Below are 17,951 nucleotides of genomic sequence, written 5' to 3' on the forward strand. Positions count from 1 at the left end.
ATCCCTCTACAGAGTTAACATGATGTTTACCTGACTGACTGTCATATCCCTCTACAGAGCTAACATGGTGTTTACCTGACTGACTGTCATATCCCTCTACAGAGCTATCAGTGATGTTTACCTGACTGACTGTCATATCCCTCTACAGAGCTATCAGTGATGTTTACCTGACTGACTGTCATATCCCTCTACAGAGCTAACATGATGTTTACCTGACTGACTGTCATATCCCTCTACAGAGCTAACATGATGTTTACCTGACTGACTGTCATATCCCTCTACAGAGCTAACATGATGTTTACCTGACTGACTGTCATATCCCTCTACAGAGCTATCAGTGATGTTTACCTGACTGACTGTCATATCCCTCTACAGAGCTAACATGATGTTTACCTGACTGTCTGTCATATCCCTCTACAGAGCTATCAGTGATGTTTAACTGACTGACTGTCATATCCCTCTACAGAGTTAACATGATGTTTACCTGACTGACTGTCATATCCCTCTACAGAGTTAACATGATGTTTACCTGACTGACTGACTGACTGTCATATCCCTCTACAGAGCTAGCTATCAGTGATGTTTACCTGACTGACTGTCATATCCCTCTACAGAGCTAACATGGTGTTTACCTGACTGTCATATCCCTCTACAGAGCTAACATGATGTTTACCTGACTGACTGTCATATCCCTCTACAGAGCTAACATGATGTTTACCTGACTGACTGTCATATCCCTCTACAGAGTTAACATGATGTTTACCTGACTGACTGTCATATCCCTCTACAGAGCTATCATGATGTTTACCTGACTGACTGTCATATCCCTCTACAGAGTTAACATGATGTTTACCTGACTGACTGTCATATCCCTCTACAGAGCTAACATGATGTTTACCTGACTGTCATATCCCTCTACAGAGCTAACATGATGTTTACCTGACTGACTGTCATATCCCTCTACAGAGTTAACATGATGTTTACCTGACTGACTGTCATATCCCTCTACAGAGCTAACATGGTGTTTACCTGACTGACTGTCATATCCCTCTACAGAGTTAACATGATGTTTACCTGACTGACTGTCATATCCCTCTACAGAGCTAACATGGTGTTTACCTGACTGTCATATCCCTCTACAGAGCTAACATGATGTTTACCTGACTGACTGTCATATCCCTCTACAGAGCTATCATGATGTTTACCTGACTGACTGTCATATCCCTCTACAGAGCTAACATGATGTTTACCTGACTGACTGTCATATCCCTCTACAGAGCTATCATGATGTTTACCTGACTGACTGTCATATCCCTCTACAAAGCTAACATGATGTTTACCTGACTGACTGTCATATCCCTCTACAGAGCTAACATGATGTTTACCTGACTGACTGTCATATCCCTCTACAGAGTTAACATGATGTTTACCTGACTGACTGTCATATCCCTCTACAGAGCTAACATGATGTTTACCTGACTGACTGTCATATCCCTCTACAGAGCTATCAGTGATGTTTACCTGACTGACTGTCATATCCCTCTACAGAGCTAACATGATGTTTACCTGACTGACTGTCATATCCCTCTACAGAGCTAACATGGTGTTTACCTGACTGTCATATCCCTCTACAGAGCTATCAGTGATGTTTACCTGACTGACTGTCATATCCCTCTACAGAGTTAACATGATGTTTACCTGACTGACTGTCATATCCCTCTACAGAGCTAACATGATGTTTACCTGACTGACTGTCATATCCCTCTACAGAGCTAACATGGTGTTTACCTGACTGTCATATCCCTCTACAGAGTTAACATGGTGTTTACCTGACTGACTGTCATATCCCTCTACAGAGTTAACATGATGTTTACCTGACTGACTGTCATATCCCTCTACAGAGTTAACATGATGTTTACCTGACTGTCATATCCCTCTACAGAGCTATCAGTGATGTTTACCTGACTGACTGTCATATCCCTCTACAGAGCTAACATGATGTTTACCTGACTGACTGTCATATCCCTCTACAGAGCTATCAGTGATGTTTACCTGACTGACTGTCATATCCCTCTACAGAGTTAACATGATGTTTACCTGACTGACTGTCATATCCCTCTACAGAGCTATCAGTGATGTTTACCTGACTGACTGTCATATCCCTCTACAGAGCTAACATGATGTTTACCTGACTGACTGTCATATCCCTCTACAGAGTTAACATGATGTTTACCTGACTGACTGTCATATCCCTCTACAGAGCTAACATGGTGTTTACCTGACTGTCATATCCCTCTACAGAGTTAACATGGTGTTTACCTGACTGACTGTCATATCCCTCTACAGAGTTAACATGATGTTTACCTGACTGACTGTCATATCCCTCTACAGAGCTAACATGATGTTTACCTGACTGTCTGTCATATCCCTCTACAGAGCTATCAGTGATGTTTACCTGTCTCTCTGTCATATCCCTCTACAGATTTATCAGTGATGTTTACCTGCCAGCCATGGCTGTGCCCCTGCCCAGTCATGTGAAATCCATAAATTAGAGCCTAATGAATATATTTAAATTGACTGATTTCCTTATGAACTGTAACTCAGTAAAATCTTTGAAATTGTTGCATGTTGCGTTTATATTTTTGTTCAGAATAGTTTATTATCGTAATTGAGGAAATTAGTATTCAGCCTTGCCTCTCTCTCTCTCTCTGGCAGATTCATATTGTAATGTGTCAACATAATAACACGATGGATATTTATCATTCAAGATTACATATTTATTCCACTTTGATAATTAACCCAGAAATGGAAAATAAGTTGTTTACTTTCATCTGTCAATTAACAAATAAGAAGACTTAGTCGTGAATCTGCAGTGGAAATGTCATGTTTTATAATTAGAAGGCAATTCAAGGCTCTCTGTCATTCTCACCCTGTCTGAGAGTCTCTCTGTCTGTCTCTGTCTCTCTCTCTCTCTCTCTCTCTCTGTCTCTCTCTCAAATTCAAATTCAAGCTGCTTTATTGGCATGAAAAACATTGTGTCAATATTGCCAAAGCAACAATGTATACAATATACATTGTAATAAAAAATAAAAAAATTCAACTATAACTAACTTATAACTAAATAACGGTCATCTTCACCATTACATCGGTACTACAACTACTATCATCATTACCACGACTACCACCACCACCATCATTAAACTGCTATCATTACCATTACCACCCATACCATTACTATTTGGAATGATAAACAACAATAATAATAGTAATAACAATAACAGTCATAATAAGTAAGTTACTGCTTACTATGCAGATGTTATTATTCAGTGTCCCTCAGGCTATGGCAGGCAAATACATATTTGGCTGCAAGAGGAGCCATTGCTCCTTCGCCCATGAGTATTTTTAGTTTTTCCTCTGGGTTTAATAAGTTAAAATTTGGAATAAATGGAGTCATTTCTGTGAATAATGAATCTCTTGCTGAGGAATATTTATCACAGTAAAGGAGAAAGTGCATCTCTGTTTCTACCTCCCCTGTCGTGCAGTGACCACATACACGCTCCTCTTTGGGTAGCCATGTCTTTTTATGTCTGCCGGTTTCTATTGCCAATCGGTGGTCACTCAGCCTGTACTTGGTAAGGATCTGTCTCTGCTTCGAATCTCTGACAGAGTAGAGATATTCAGCCAATTCATATTCTCTGTTTAGGGTCAGATAGCAATTTAGTCGGCTTTGGGATTTTGTTTCGTTTTTCCAATGTTGTATATATGAGTCCTTTGATTGGTTCATGATTTTGTTAATTGGAATTCTTTCTTTTGAAGCAGTGCTGGCGTCAGCTTGGTTGGTTAGGTCCAACACTAGCTGACTGAGAGGGCTCGTTTCTGGGCTCAGCTCTTGGGGTTGAAGTGCTTTAAATTGCAGACTCGAATTTGGACTTGAATTTAGATGTAGCCAAAATTTTAATGATCTTTTCTGTATTTTCATTATTACTGGAAAGCGGCCCAATTCTGCCCTACATGCATTAGTTGGTGTATTTCTCTGGACTTGTAGGATTTTCCGACAGAATTCTGCATGTAGGGCTTCGATTGGATGTTTGTCCCACATTTTAAAGTCCAGTTTATTGAGTGGCCCCCAAACCTCACTTCCATAAAGAGCTATTGGTAGGATTACACTGTCAAATATTTTGGTCCAAATTCTAATTGGGATGTTGATTTTGAATAATTTCATTTTTATTGCATACAATGCTCTGCGGGATTTTTCTTTGAGTGCATTCACTGCCCTATTAAAGTTTCCAGATGCAGATATGGTCAGACCAAGGTAGGTGTCATTTTTTGTGTGTTCAATGATCTGTTGAATGAATGAATTGAATGTGTTGAATGATTCAATGATATCTCTCTCTCTCTCTCTCTCTCTCTCTCTCTCAATTCAATTCAATTCAATTCAATTCAATTCAAGGGGCTTTATTGGCATGGGAAACATGTGTTAACATTGCCAAAGCAAGTGAGGTAGATAATACACAAAAGTGAAATAAACAATACAAATTAACAGTAAACATTACACATCTCTCTCTCTCTCTCTCTCTGTCTCTCTCTGTCTCTCTCTGTCTCTCTGTCTCTCTCTCTCTCTGTCTCTCTCTCTCTCTCTCTGTCTCTGTCTCTGTCTCTGTCTGTCTCTGTCTCTGTCTCTGTCTCTGGCATTTGGGACTCACGATTAGTTTAGCCACGGTCACGTCAAGATCTACTATAGCTACAATAAACAGGCTCCATAATGTTAATAGGGCTCTGTGTTCTTCCATTTAATGGAGACAGGGTTTGTAGTGGGCCTAACAGAGGAGAGGAGAGGAGAGGAGAGGAGAGGAGAGGAGAGGAGAGAGAAGAGAGGGGGGAGAGGAGAGGAGAGGAGGATGGTCTCTAACTCACTGTCTTTAGGCCACAGCTGTAGTGATGAGGGAGATGAATGAGATCAGACACTGAAGCACAGACTTCAATCTTTCCAACACTAAAGACAACAGCAGCTGCACAATAAGCAGTTTGATGTGAGTGATTGGATAGATGACAGAGTAGAAGTCATAAAGATGATTAGTGACATAATAAACTACAACATGGCTGACAGAGTAAACACTTCACTTCACAGTCATAACAGACCATCCATGTTCACAACACACCCTTTATCTGTAACACACCCTGAGGGGGGGGGAGGGGGGATGGGGGATGAGAGAGAGAGAGAGAGAGAGAGAGAGAGAGAGAGAGAGAGAGAGAGAGAGAGAGAGAGAGAGAGAGAGAGAGAGAGAGAGAGAGAGAGAGAGAGAGAGAGAGAGAGAGAGAGAGAGAGAGAGAGAGAGAGAGAGAGAGAGAGAGAGAGAGAGAGAGCGAGCGAGCTGTCCTCTGGCTGTGGTTCAATGTGGAGTAGTAATGTAGCCGTCCTCTGGCTGTGGTTCAATGTGGAGTAGTAATGTAGCCGTCCTCTGGCTGTGGTTCAATGTGGAGTAGTAATGTAGCCGTCCTCTGGCTGTGGTTCAATGTGGAGTAGTAATGTAGCCGTCCTCTGGCTGTGGTTCAATGTGGAGTAGTAATGTAGCCGTCCTCTGGCTGTGGTTCAATGTGGAGTAGTAATGTAGCCGTCCTCTGGCTGTGGTTCAATGTACAGTAGTAATGTAGCCGTCCTCTGGCTGTGGTTCAATGTGGAGTAGTAATGTAGCCGTCCTCTGGCTGTGGTTCAATGTGGAGTAGTAATGTAGCCGTCCTCTGGCTGTGGTTCAATGTGGAGTAGTAATGTAGCCGTCCTCTGGCTGTGGTTCAATGTGGAGTAGTAATGTAGCCGTCCTCTGGCTGTGGTTCAATGTGGAGTAGTAATGTAGCCGTCCTCTGGCTGTGGTTCAATGTGGAGTAGTAATGTAGCCGTCCTCTGGCTGTGGTTCAATGTGGAGTAGTAATGTAGCCGTCCTCTGGCTGTGGTTCAATGTGGAGTAGTAATGTAGCCGTCCTCTGGCTGTGGTTCAATGTGGAGTAGTAATGTAGCCGTCCTCTGGCTGTGGTTCAATGTGGAGTAGTAATGTAGCCGTCCTCTGGCTGTGGTTCAATGTGGAGTAGTAATGTAGCCGTCCTCTGGCTGTGGTTCAATGTGGAGTAGTAATGTAGCCGTCCTCTGGCTGTGGTTCAATGTGGAGTAGTAATGTAGCCGTCCTCTGGCTGTGGTTCAATGTGGAGTAGTAATGTAGCCGTCCTCTGGCTGTGGTTCAATGTGGAGTAGTAATGTAGCCGTCCTCTGGCTGTGGTTCAATGTGGAGTGGTAATGTAACATCCTCTGGCTGTGGTTCAATGTGGAGTAGTAATGTAGCCGTCCTCTGGCTGTGGTTCAATGTGGAGTAGTAATGTAGCCGTCCTCTGGCTGTGGTTCAATGTGGAGTAGTAATGTAGCCGTCCTCTGGCTGTGGTTCAATGTACGGTAGTAATGTAGCCGTCCTCTGGCTGTGGTTCAATGTGGAGTAGTAATGTAACATCCTCTGGCTGTGGTTCAATGTGGAGTAGTAATGTAACATCCTCTGGCTGTGGTTCAATGTGGGGTAGTAATGTAACATCCTCTGGCTGTGGTTCAATGTGGGGTAGTAATGTAACATCCTCTGGCTGTGGTTCAATGTGGAGTAGTAATGTAACATCCTCTGGCTGTGGTTCAATGTGGAGTAGTAATGTAACATCCTCTGGCTGTGGTTCAATGTGGAGTAGTAATGTAACATCCTCTGGCTGTGGTTCAATGTACGGTAGTAATGTAACATCCTCTGGCTGTGGTTCAATGTGGAGTAGTAATGTAACATCCTCTGGCTGTGGTTCAATGTGGAGTAGTAATGTAACATCCTCTGGCTGTGGTTCAATGTACGGTAGTAATGTAACATCCTCTGGCTGTGGTTCAATGTGGAGTAGTAATGTAACATCCTCTGGCTGTGGTTCAATGTACGGTAGTAATGTAACATCCTCTGGCTGTGGTTCAATGTACGGTAGTAATGTAACATCCTCTTGCTGTGGTTCAATGTACGGTAGTAATGTAACATCCTCTGGCTGTGGTTCAATGTGGAGTAGTAATGTAGCATCCTCTGGCTGTGGTTCAATGTGGAGTAGTAATGTAACATCCTCTGGCTGTGGTTCAATGTACGGTAGTAATGTAACATCCTCTGGCTGTGGTTCAATGTACGGTAGTAATGTAACATCCTCTTGCTGTGGTTCAATGTGGGGTAGTAATGTAACATCCTCTGGCTGTGGTTCAATGTGGAGTAGTAATGTAACATCCTCTGGCTGTGGTTCAATGTGGAGTAGTAATGTAACATCCTCTGGCTGTGGTTCAATGTGGAGTAGTAATGTAACAGGACTTTCATTCCATAGCAGTTTGACAGTCACATTTCCTTCACTCAGTCATTATCTGTCATTTCTCTGTAGATTGATGATTAACCAGTGGAAGAAATAGAAAATGTTAAAACCACCTGTTCTGAACTAATGTTTATACCAAACGTTTTAGGGTCCAATCCCAGATCTCCACATCCATAGACATTGTGTTATTATAATCCTCCACTACACAGTCAGCAGGAAAAGAGTTAGCTAACTTCAGCTGAATGACAAATATCTTCCATCTCTAACGTTGACGTTTAAGAACAATGACAAGTCAGGCCTTTTGAAACATGTTTTTAATGAACAGCAAGGTGAGCGTACAACAGTGTTTGTTCAGTTTGCAGTAACGTTAAACGCTTTATCTAGATTCTTTACATCCTCTGGGTTACACCAGATCATAGCCTGGTTCGCTAGTTCGCTGGTTGGCTGGTTGGCTGGTTTGCTGGTTCGCTGGTTCGTTGGTTCGTTGGTTTGCTGGTTCGCTGGTTTGCTGGTTCGCTGGTTCGTTGGTTGGCTGGTTCGTTGGTTCGCTGGTTCGTTGGTTCGCTGGTTCACTGGTTCGCTGGTTCGTTGGTTCGCTGGTTCGCTGGTTGGCTGGTTTGCTGGTTCGCTGGTTCGTTGGTTCGTTGGTTGGCTGGTTCGCTGGTTCGCTGGTTCGCTGGTTTGCTGGTTCGCTGGTTCGCTGGTTTGCTCTGGAGTCCCTAAAACATTAAACAACATGAATAACAATTCATACAAATGTCCAACACCCATATAGCAAGCTAAATGTATAGCTAGTTGGCTAATGTTAGCTAATCAGCTTGTTAAATAGAGATTTTCATAAATAAATTTTATGTCAAAATATGCATCATCGTTTCTCTACATTTGTAAAATGTGTTGCATGATTGGTTATGAAGTTGTAATGACTTACATTTCTGTTCCTTCAGAAGCTCTTCAGAAGCTCATTCTCTGGTGTATAATTCATGGTGTTGTGATGTACAGAGGAGAGTTGTCTTCCAGGAACTGCTAGTCTGTTCCAATCTGCTCTGTTGTGCTCTGTTCTGTTCTGTTCTGCTCTGTTCTGTTCTGTTGCAATCTGTTCTGTTCTGTTCCAATCTGTTCTGTTCCAATCTGTTCTGTTCCAATCTGTTCTGTTCTGTTCCAATCTGTTCTGCTCTGTTCCAATCTGTTCTGCTCTGTTCCAATCTGTTCTGTTCTGTTCCAATCTGTTCTGTTCTGTTCTGCTCTGTTCTGTTCTGTTCCAATCTGTTCTGTTCCGATCTGTTCTGTTCCAATCTGTTCTGTTCTGTTCTGCTCTGTTCTGTTCTGTTCCAATCTGTTCTTTTCTTTTCTGCTCTGTTCTGTTCTGCTCTGTTCCAATCTGTTCTGCTCTGTTCTGCTCTGTTCCAATCTGTTCTGTTCTGCTCTGTTCCGATCTGTTCTGTTCTGTTCCAATCTGTTCTTTTCTTTTCTGCTCTGTTCTGTTCTGCTCTGTTCCAATCTGTTCTGCTCTGTTCCGATCTGTTCTGTTCTGTTCCAATCTGTTCTTTTCTGCTCTGTTCTGTTCTGCTCTGTTCCAATCTGTTCTGCTCTGTTCCAATCTGTTCTGTTCTGCTCTGTTCCAATCTGTTCTGCTCTGTTCCGATCTGTTCTGTTCTGTTCCAATCTGTTCTTTTCTGCTCTGTTCTGATCTGTTCTGTTCTGTTCCAATCTGTTCTTTTCTGCTCTGTTCTGTTCTGTTCTGCTCTGTTCTGTTCTGCTCTGTTCCAATCTGTTCTGCTCTGTTCTGTTCTGTTCTGTTCCAATCTGTTCTGCTCTGTTCTGCTCTGTTCTGCTCTGCTCTGTTCTGTTCTGTTCCAATCTGTTCTGTTCTGTTCTGTTCCAATCTGTTCTGCTCTGTTCCAATCTGTTCTGCTCTGTTCCAATCTGTTCTGCTCTGTTCCAATCTGTTCTGTTCTGTTCCAATCTGTTCTGTTCTGCTCTGTTCTGTTCCAATCTGTTCTGTTCTGCTCTGTTCCGATCTGTTCTGTTCTGTTCCAATCTGTTCTTTTCTTTTCTGTTCTGCTCTGCTCTGTTCTGTTCTGTTCCAATCTGTTCTGTTCTGTTCCAATCTGTTCTGTTCCAATCTGTTCTGTTCTGCTCTGTTCTGTTCCAATCTGTTCTGTTCTGTTCCAATCTGTTCTGTTCTGCTCTGTTCCGATCTGTTCTGTTCTGTTCCAATCTGTTCTTTTCTTTTCTGCTCTGTTCTGTTCTGCTCTGTTCCAATCTGTTCTGCTCTGCTCTGTTCTGTTCCAATCTGTTCTGCTCTGTTCTGTTCTGTTCCAATCTGTTCTGTTCTGTTCCAATCTGTTCTGTTTTGCTCTGTTCTGTTCCAATCTGTTCTGTTCCAATCTGTTCTGTTCCAATCTGTTCTGTTCCAATCTGTTCTGTTCTGTTCCAATCTGTTCTGTTCTGCTCTGTTCTGTTCTGTTCCAATCTGTTCTGTTTTGCTCTGTTCTGTTCCAATCTGTTATATTCTGTTCTGCTCTGTTCTGTTCTGTTCTAGTCCTCTGAAGTCCTCTGATGACTGACATGTACAGATCTATCTGATGTGGTCAACACTGTCTGGCACCATTAGACTGTCTTTCAGCCTCTCCTTCATAATCCTCTCTGTCCTCTCTGTCAGTCCCAGGACTCCACGTTAACGCTGGCCCTGTTTCCCACTATCCAATTGGACTAGATTCTGTCCACTAACCTTACAACCAAATTCATATGAAAAGTAGAAGTTACAGTCTCTCTCCCTGGTAGCCCTCCTAACAACTATATCTCAACATAACTGTCTTGGTGCTCAGACTTCCTGTCAGTGACTTCCTGTCAGTCAGCAGTGTTCTGTTAGAGGACTCTGTGTGGATGAGGGCTGATTTCTGATCTCCTCCATGTTTATTGGTCCAGAGACTGGAGGCAGATCAACAGCAGTCCCCAGGGTCTGAAAACGGATTCTAATCAGGACCTCACCGCTTCTCTTTTGTCTTCTGTCTCTCGGGAACAGAGGAGTTTGAGGAGGATTTACTCTGATATTCTTCACTCTGATTGGTTGTTTGGGATGAGTTAGTAGTAATATGAGAGATTGTGCCTAAACCTCTGGGGGTTGTTTTGTAATAAGACCAGGCTCTGGTACTTTCATTACGTCCCTTTGTCTCCCTCAGTCCCTGTCCTCCACTCTCCTCTCCCTGCCTCCTCCTCTCCTCTCCTCCCCTGCCTCTTCCTCTCCTCCCCCTGCCTCCTCCCCTCCTCTCCTCCCCCTCCTCTCCTCCCCCTGCCTCCTCCTCTCCTCTCCTCCCCTGCCTCTTCCTCTCCTCCCCCGTCTCTCCTCTTCTCTCCCTGCCTCTCCTCTCCTCCCCCTGCCTCTCCTCTTCTCTCCCTGCCTCTCCTCTTCTCTCCCTGCCTCTCCTCTCCTCTCCCTGCCTCTCCTCTCCTCCCCCTGCCGCCTCCTCTCCTCTCCTCCTCCTCTCCTCTCCTGCCTCCTCTCCTCTACTCTCCTCTCCTGCCTCCTCCTCTACTCTCCTCCCCCTGCCTCCTCCTCTCCTGCTTAAAGAGGATCTAGGATTGAGGGAATTTGATGAGACATCACCAGATTTAATAAGTGCTTCGTATAGCAGCGTTTTCTCTCTCTTCCCTGTAGGCCCTTTAACCAGCTTAGTCTCTCTCTCTCTTCCCCGTAGGCCCTCTAACCAGCTTAGTCTCTCTCTCTCTTCCCCGTAGGCCCTCTAACCAGCTTAGTCTCTCTCTCTCTTCCCCGTACGCCCTCTAACCAGCTTAGTCTCTCGCTCTCTTCCCTGTAGGCCCTCTAACCAGCTTAGTCTCTCTCTCTCTCTTACCCGTAGGCCCTCTAACCAGCTTAGTCTCTCTCTCTCTTCCCTGTAGGCCCTCTAACCAGCTTAGTCTCTCTCTCTCTTCCCTGTAGGCCCTCTAACCAGCTTAGTCTCTCTCTCTCTTCCCCGTAGGCCCTCTAACCAGCTTAGTCTCTCTCTCTCTTCCCCGTAGGCCCTCTAACCAGCTTAGTCTCTCTCTCTCTTCCCCGTAGGCCCTCTAACCAGCTTAGTCTCTCTCTCTGTTCCCCGTAGGCCCTCTAACCAGCTTAGTCTCTCTCTCTCTTCCCCGTAGGCCCTCTAACCAGCTTAGTCTCTCTCTCTCTTCCCCGTAGGCCCTCTAACCAGCTTAGTCTCTCTCTCTTCCCCGTAGGCCCTCTAACCAGCTTAGTCTCTCTCTCTCTTCCCCGTAGGCCCTCTAACCAGCTTAGTCTCTCTCTCTCTTCCCTGTAGGCCCTCTAACCAGCTTAGTCTCTCTCTCTCTTCCCCGTAGGCCCTCTAACCAGCTTAGTCTCTCTCTCTCTTCCCTGTAGGCCCTCTAACCAGCTTAGTCTCTCTCTCTCTTCCCCGTAGGCCCTCTAACCAGCTTAGTCTCTCTCTCTCTTCCCCGTAGGCCCTCTAACCAGCTTAGTCTCTCTCTCTCTTCCCTGTAGGCCCTCTAACCAGCTTAGTCTCTCTCTCTCTTCCCCGTAGGCCCTCTAACCAGCTTAGTCTCTCTCTCTTCCCCGTAGGCCCTCTAACCAGCTTAGTCTCTCTCTCTCTTCCCCGTAGGCCCTCTAACCAGCTTAGTCTCTCTCTCTCTTCCCTGTAGGCCCTCTAACCAGCTTAGTCTCTCTCTCTCTTCCCCGTAGGCCCTCTAACCAGCTTAGTCTCTCTCTCTCTTCCCTGTAGGCCCTCTAACCAGCTTAGTCTCTCTCTCTCTTCCCCGTAGGCCCTCTAACCAGCTTAGTCTCTCTCTCTCTTCCCCGTAGGCCCTTTAACCAGCTTAGTCTCTCTCTCTCTTCCCCGTAGGCCCTCTAACCAGCTTAGTCTCTCTCTCTCTTCCCCGTAGGCCCTCTAACCAGCTTAGTCTCTCTCTCTCTCTTCCCCGTAGGCCCTCTAACCAGCTTAGTCTCTCTCTCTCTTCCCCGTAGGCCCTCTAACCAGCTTAGTCTCTCTCTCTCTCTTCCCAGTAGGCCCTATAACCAGCTTAGTCTCTCTCTCTCGTCCCCGTAGGCCCTCTAACCAGCTTAGTCTCTCTCTCTCTCTTCCCCGTAGGCCCTCTAACCAGCTTAGTCTCTCTCTCTCTTCCCCGTAGGCCCTCTAACCAGCTTAGTCCCTCTCTCTCTCTTCCCCGTAGGCCCTCTAACCAGCTTAGTCTCTCTCTCTCTCTTCCCCGTAGGCCCTCTAACCAGCTTAGTCTCTCTCTCTCTTCCCTGTAGGCCCTCTAACCAGCTTAGTCTCACTCTCTCCCTGGCTGGAAATAGTCCTTCTCTCTCTCCCTCCTTCTCTCTGTCCTGTCTTTCTCTCTCTCTCCCTCCTTCTCTCTCTCTCTGTCCTGTCTCTCTCTCTCTCTTTCTCCTCTCTCTCTGTCCTGTCTCTCTCTCTCTCCCTCCTTCTCTCTCTGTCCTCTGTCTCGTCTCTCTCTCTCTCTAAGGCATAAGTGGTAAATTATGGATCTGGTAATCTCTCTCTTCATCTCTCATCTGTGTGTTATCATTTCTCATTGCTTTTATCCTTTGGCTGCCAGCCAGCCAGCTACAGCAGCTTTGGAGTTTGCTGTTAATAAGTTTACTGTAAATCCAGCCAACCAGCCTGCCAGCTACAGCAGCTTTGGAGTTTGCTGTTAAGCTTACTGTAAATTCAGCCAGCCAGCCAGCCAGCCAGCAGCTTTGGAGTTTGCTGTTAAGCTTACTGTAAATTCAGCCAGCCAGCCAGCCAGCCCTGTTTAATGGTTGTTCATCAATTTACCAACCTCTTTAGCATCCTCTCATTCAACTCTTCAACTCTGTCCCCTTTCAACTTTCCTCCTCCAAAAGATGCTGTATCTGTGTTATAGTAACCCTCTCTCTCAATTCAAGGGGCTTTATTGGCATGGGAAACATATGTTAACATTGCCAAAGCAAGTGAAGTAGATAATATACAAAAGTGAAATAAACAAATAAGAAATGAACAGTAAACATTACACTCAAGTTTGAAAGGAATAGAGACATTTCAAATATCATATTATGTCTATATACAATGTTGTAACGATGTGCAAATAGTTAAAGTACAAAAGGGAAAATAAATAAGCATAAATATGGGTTGTATTTACAATGGTGTTTGTTCTTCACTGGTTGACCTTTTCTTGTGGCAACAGGTCACAAATCTTGCTGCTGTGATGGAACACTGTGGTATTTCACCCAATAGATATGGGAGTTTATAAAAACTTGGTTTCTGTGTAATCTGTGTAATCTGAGGGAAATATGTCTCTCTAATATGGTCATACATTGGGCAGGAGGTTAGGAAGTGCAGCTCAGTTTCCACCTCATTTTGTGGGCAGTGTGCACATAGCCTATCTTCTCTTGAGAGCCATGTCTGCCTACGGCGGCCTTTCTCAATAGCAAGGCTATGCTCACTGAGTCTGTACATAGTCAAAGCTTTCCATAAGTTTGGGTCAGTCACAGTGGTCAGGTATTCTGCCACTGTGTACTCCCTGTTTAAGGCCAAATAGCATTCTAGTTTTTCAGTTGATTCTTTCCAATGTGTTAAGTAATTATCTTTTTGTTTTCTCATGATTTGGTTGGGTCTAATTGTGTTGCTGTCCTGGGGCTCTGTGGGGTGTGTTTGTGTTTGTGAACAGAGCCCCAGGACCAGCTTGCTTAGGGGACTCTTCACCAGGGGAATCTCTCTGTAGGTGATGACTTTGTTATGGAAGGTTTGGGAATCACTTCCTTTTAGGTGGTTGTAGAATTTAACGGCTCTTTTCTGGATTTTGATAATTAGCGGGTATCGGCCTAATTCAGAGTCTGAATTTAGTGTTTGGCCCATTTTATGAATTCTTGGTTGGTGAGCGGACCCCAGACCTCACAACCATAAAGGGCAATGGGTTCTATAACTGATTCAAATATTTTTAGCCAGATCCTAATTGGTATGTCAAATTATATGTTCCTTTTGATGGCGTAGAAGACCCTTCTTGCCTTGTCTCTCAGATCGTTCACAGCTTTGTGGAAGTTACCTGATGTTTAGGCCGAAGTATGTATATTTTTTTTGTGTGCTCTAGGGCAACGGTATCTAAATGGATTATTTGGGGTCCTGGCAATTTTACCTATTTTGGAACACCATTATTTTTGTCTCAGGGCCCAGGTCTGACAGAATCTGTGCAGAAGATCAAGGTGCTGCTGTAGGCCCTTCTTGGTTGGTGACAGAAACACCAGATCATCAGCAAACAGTAGACATTTGACTTCAGATTCTAGTAGGGTGAGGCCAGGTGCTGCAGACTGTTCTAGTGCCCTCGCCAATTTGTTGATATATATGTTGAAGAGGGTGGGGCTTAAGCTGCATCCCTGTCTCACCCCACGGCCCTGTAGGAAGAAATGTGTGTGTTTTTTGCCTATATTTACCACGTACTTGTTGTTTGTGTACATGGATTTTATAATGTCGTATGTTTTTCCCCCAACACCACTTTCCATCAATTTGTATAGCAGACCCTCATGCCAAATTGAGTCAAAGGCTTTTTTGAAATCAACAAAGCATGAGAAGACTTTGCTTTTGTTGTGGTTTGTTTGTTTTTCAGTTAAGGTGTGCAGGGTGAATACATGGTCTGTCCTATGGTCATTTGCTCAGTACATTGTTATCACTGAGGAAATGTACAAGTCTGCTGTTAATGATAAAACAGAGGATTTTCCCAAGGTTGCTGTTGACACATATTCCACGGTAGTCATTGGGGTCAAATTTGTCTCCACTTTTGTGGATTGGGGTGATCAGTCCTTGGTTCCAAATATTGGGAAAGATGCCAGAGCTGAGATTGATGTTAAAGAGTTTAAATATAGCCAATTGGAATTTGTTGTCTGTATATTTGATCATTTCATTGAGGATACCATCAACACCACAGGCCTTTTTGGGTTGGAGGGTTTTTATTTTGTCCTGTAGCTCATTCAAGGTAATTGGAGAATCCAGTGGGTTCTGGTAGTCTTTAATCTCTATCTCACTCACTCACTCACTCACTCACTCACTCACTCACTCACTCACTCTCCTCTCTCTCATTCTCCCTCTATATTTCTCTCTCTCTCTCGTGTCTCTCTCTCTAGTCTCTTTGTCTCTCCCTCTATCCTAAGGTATTGTGATAATGGGTTCTTCATCAACTTACCAACATCCTTAGCATCATATCTTCAACTCTTCGACCCTGTCCCCTTCAACTCTTCGACCCTGTCCCCTTCAACTCTTCGACCCTGTCCCCTTCAACTCTTCGACCCTGTCCCCTTCAACTCTTCGACCCTGTCCCCTTCAACTCTTCGACCCTGGCCCCTTCAACTCTTCGACCCTGGCCCCTTCAACTCTTCGACCCTGTCCCCTTCAACTCTTCGACCCTGTCCCCTTCAACTCTTCGACCCTGTCCCCTTCAACTCTTCGACCCTGTCCCCTTCAACTCTTCGACCCTGTCCCCTTCAACTCTTCGACCCTGTCCCCTTCAACTCTTCGACCCTGTCCCCTTCAACTCTTCGACCCTGTCCCCTTCAACTCTCGTCCTCCAAAAGACACTTGTCTCTTCTCCTCATCCTGTGTCTGCATGTTTAGAGACTGATTCAGAGGCTTAGTACAGCCTCGTCAGAGAGAGAGAGCAACAACTCTGCTTCCACCATACACTGTTATTACCCTCCCTCCTCTGTCTCCCTCTACACCCTCCCTCCCCCTACACCCCTACACCTAACCTCCCCCTACACCATACTTCCTCTCCTCTGCCTCCCTGACACTCCCCACCTCCCTCTCTTCTCTTCTCTCACTTCTCCCCGTCTCTCCCCACTAACAAACAGTGGTTCCAGCCTGCTGCAGATCAATGAAACATTTGATATATCTTCATGGCGTGTGAAATGGAGTTTTTACTAAAACGAGAGGGGAGTTTGGGAGAGATGGAGGGAGAGATGGAGGGGAGAGATGGGGGGAGAGATGGAGGGAGAGATGGAGGGAGAGATGGGGGGAGAGATGGGGGGAGAGATGGAGGGAGAGATTAATGGAACGCTGCCCGTTACTAGAGAGGAAAGAATTCAACTTCATTGCTTTCATGTTGACTGCTCAGTCTACTCTGCCTCCTCCCTCAGCCTCCCTTCCTCAGCCTCCCTTCCTCAGCCTCCCTTCCTCAGTCTCCCTCCCTCAGCCTCCCTCCCTCAGCCTCCCTTCCTCAGTCTCCCTCCCTCAGCCTCCCTCCCTCAGCCTCCCTTCCTCAGCCTCCCTTCCTCAGCCTCCCTCCCTCAGCCTCCCTTCCTCAGCCTCCCTTCCTCAGCCTCCCTTCCTCAGTCTCCCTCCCTCAGCCTCCCTCCCTCAGCCTCCCTCCCTCAGTCTCCCTCCCTCAGCCTCCCTCCCTCAGCCTCCCTTCCTCAGCCTCCCTTCCTCAGTCTCCCTCCCTCAGCCTCCCTTCCTCAGCCTCCCTTCCTCAGCTTCCCTCCCTCAGCCTCCCTCCCTCAGCTTCCCTTCCTCAGCCTCCCTCCCTCAGCCTCCCTTCCTCAGCCTCCCTCCCTCAGCCTCCCTCCCTCAGCCTCCCTTCCTCAGCCTCCCTCCCTCAGCCTCCCTTCCTCAGCCCTGACCTGCCTCCTCCTGTGGTTAGTAGTTTCATGAATCCTCTACCAGTCAGATAACTACTGGTTACAGGTCATGTCTTCACTAGTCCTCTACCAGTCAGATAACTACTGGTTACAGATCACTAGTCCTCTACCAGTCAGATAACTACTGGTTACAGGTCACTAGTCCTCTACCGGTCAGATAACTACTGGTTACAGGTCATGTCTTCACTAGTCCTCTACCAGTCAGATAACTACTGGTTACAGGTTACTAGTCCTCTACCAGTCAGATAACTACTGGTTACAGGTCATATCTTCACTAGTCCTCTACCAGTCAGATAACTACTGGTTACAGGTTACTAGTCCTCTACCAGTCAGATAACTACTGGTTACAGGTTACTAGTCCTCTACCAGTCAGATAACTACTGGTTACAGGTCACTAGTCCTCTACCAGTCAGATAACTACTGGTTACAGGTCACTAGTCCTCTACCAGTCAGATAACTACTGGTTACAGGTCACTAGTCCTCTACCAGTCAGATAACTACTGGTTACAGGTTACTAGTCCTCTACCAGTCAGATAACTACTGGTTACAGGTCACTAGTCCTCTACCAGTCAGATAACTACTGGTTACAGGTTACTAGTCCTCTACCAGTCAGATAACTACTGGTTACAGGTCACTAGTCCTCTACCAGTCAGATAACTAGTGGGTTATAGGTCATGTCTTCACTAGTCCTCTACCAGTCAGATAACTACTGGTTACAGGTCACTAGTCCTCTACCAGTCAGATAACTACTGGTTACAGGTCACTAGTCCTCTACCAGTCAGATAACTACTGGTTACAGGTTACTAGTCCTCTACCAGTCAGATAACTACTGGTTACAGGTTACTAGTCCTCTACCAGTCAGATAACTACTGGTTACAGGTTACTAGTCATCTACCAGTCAGATAACTACTGGTTACAGGTCACTAGTCCTCTACCAGTCAGATAACTACTGGTTACAGGTCACTAGTCCTCTACC

At 45.3% G+C, this 17,951-nt stretch overlaps 2 protein-coding genes across 3 annotated transcripts in view; one reads left to right on the plus strand and one right to left on the minus strand.

Moving 5' to 3' along the window:
- The window catches only part of LOC139572870 (dolichyl-diphosphooligosaccharide--protein glycosyltransferase subunit STT3B), a 116,725-nt gene that overhangs the window by 36,312 nt on the left and 62,462 nt on the right, over positions 1-17,951 (plus strand). The window lies entirely within an intron of this gene.
- Positions 7,085-15,531, minus strand: LOC139572234 (apical junction molecule ajm-1-like). Its single transcript, XM_071394885.1, has 3 exons — positions 15,526-15,531; positions 8,282-9,891; positions 7,085-8,072 (listed from the first exon to the last, which is right to left on the minus strand). The coding sequence occupies exons 1-2, from the start codon at positions 15,529-15,531 to the stop codon at positions 8,377-8,379; spliced, it is 1,521 nt and encodes a 506-aa protein (XP_071250986.1). The 3' UTR covers positions 7,085-8,072; positions 8,282-8,376.

Source organism: Salvelinus alpinus, chromosome 4 (genome assembly GCF_045679555.1).
Source record: "Salvelinus alpinus chromosome 4, SLU_Salpinus.1, whole genome shotgun sequence".
In the NCBI taxonomy this organism is placed as follows: domain Eukaryota; kingdom Metazoa; phylum Chordata; class Actinopteri; order Salmoniformes; family Salmonidae; genus Salvelinus; species Salvelinus alpinus.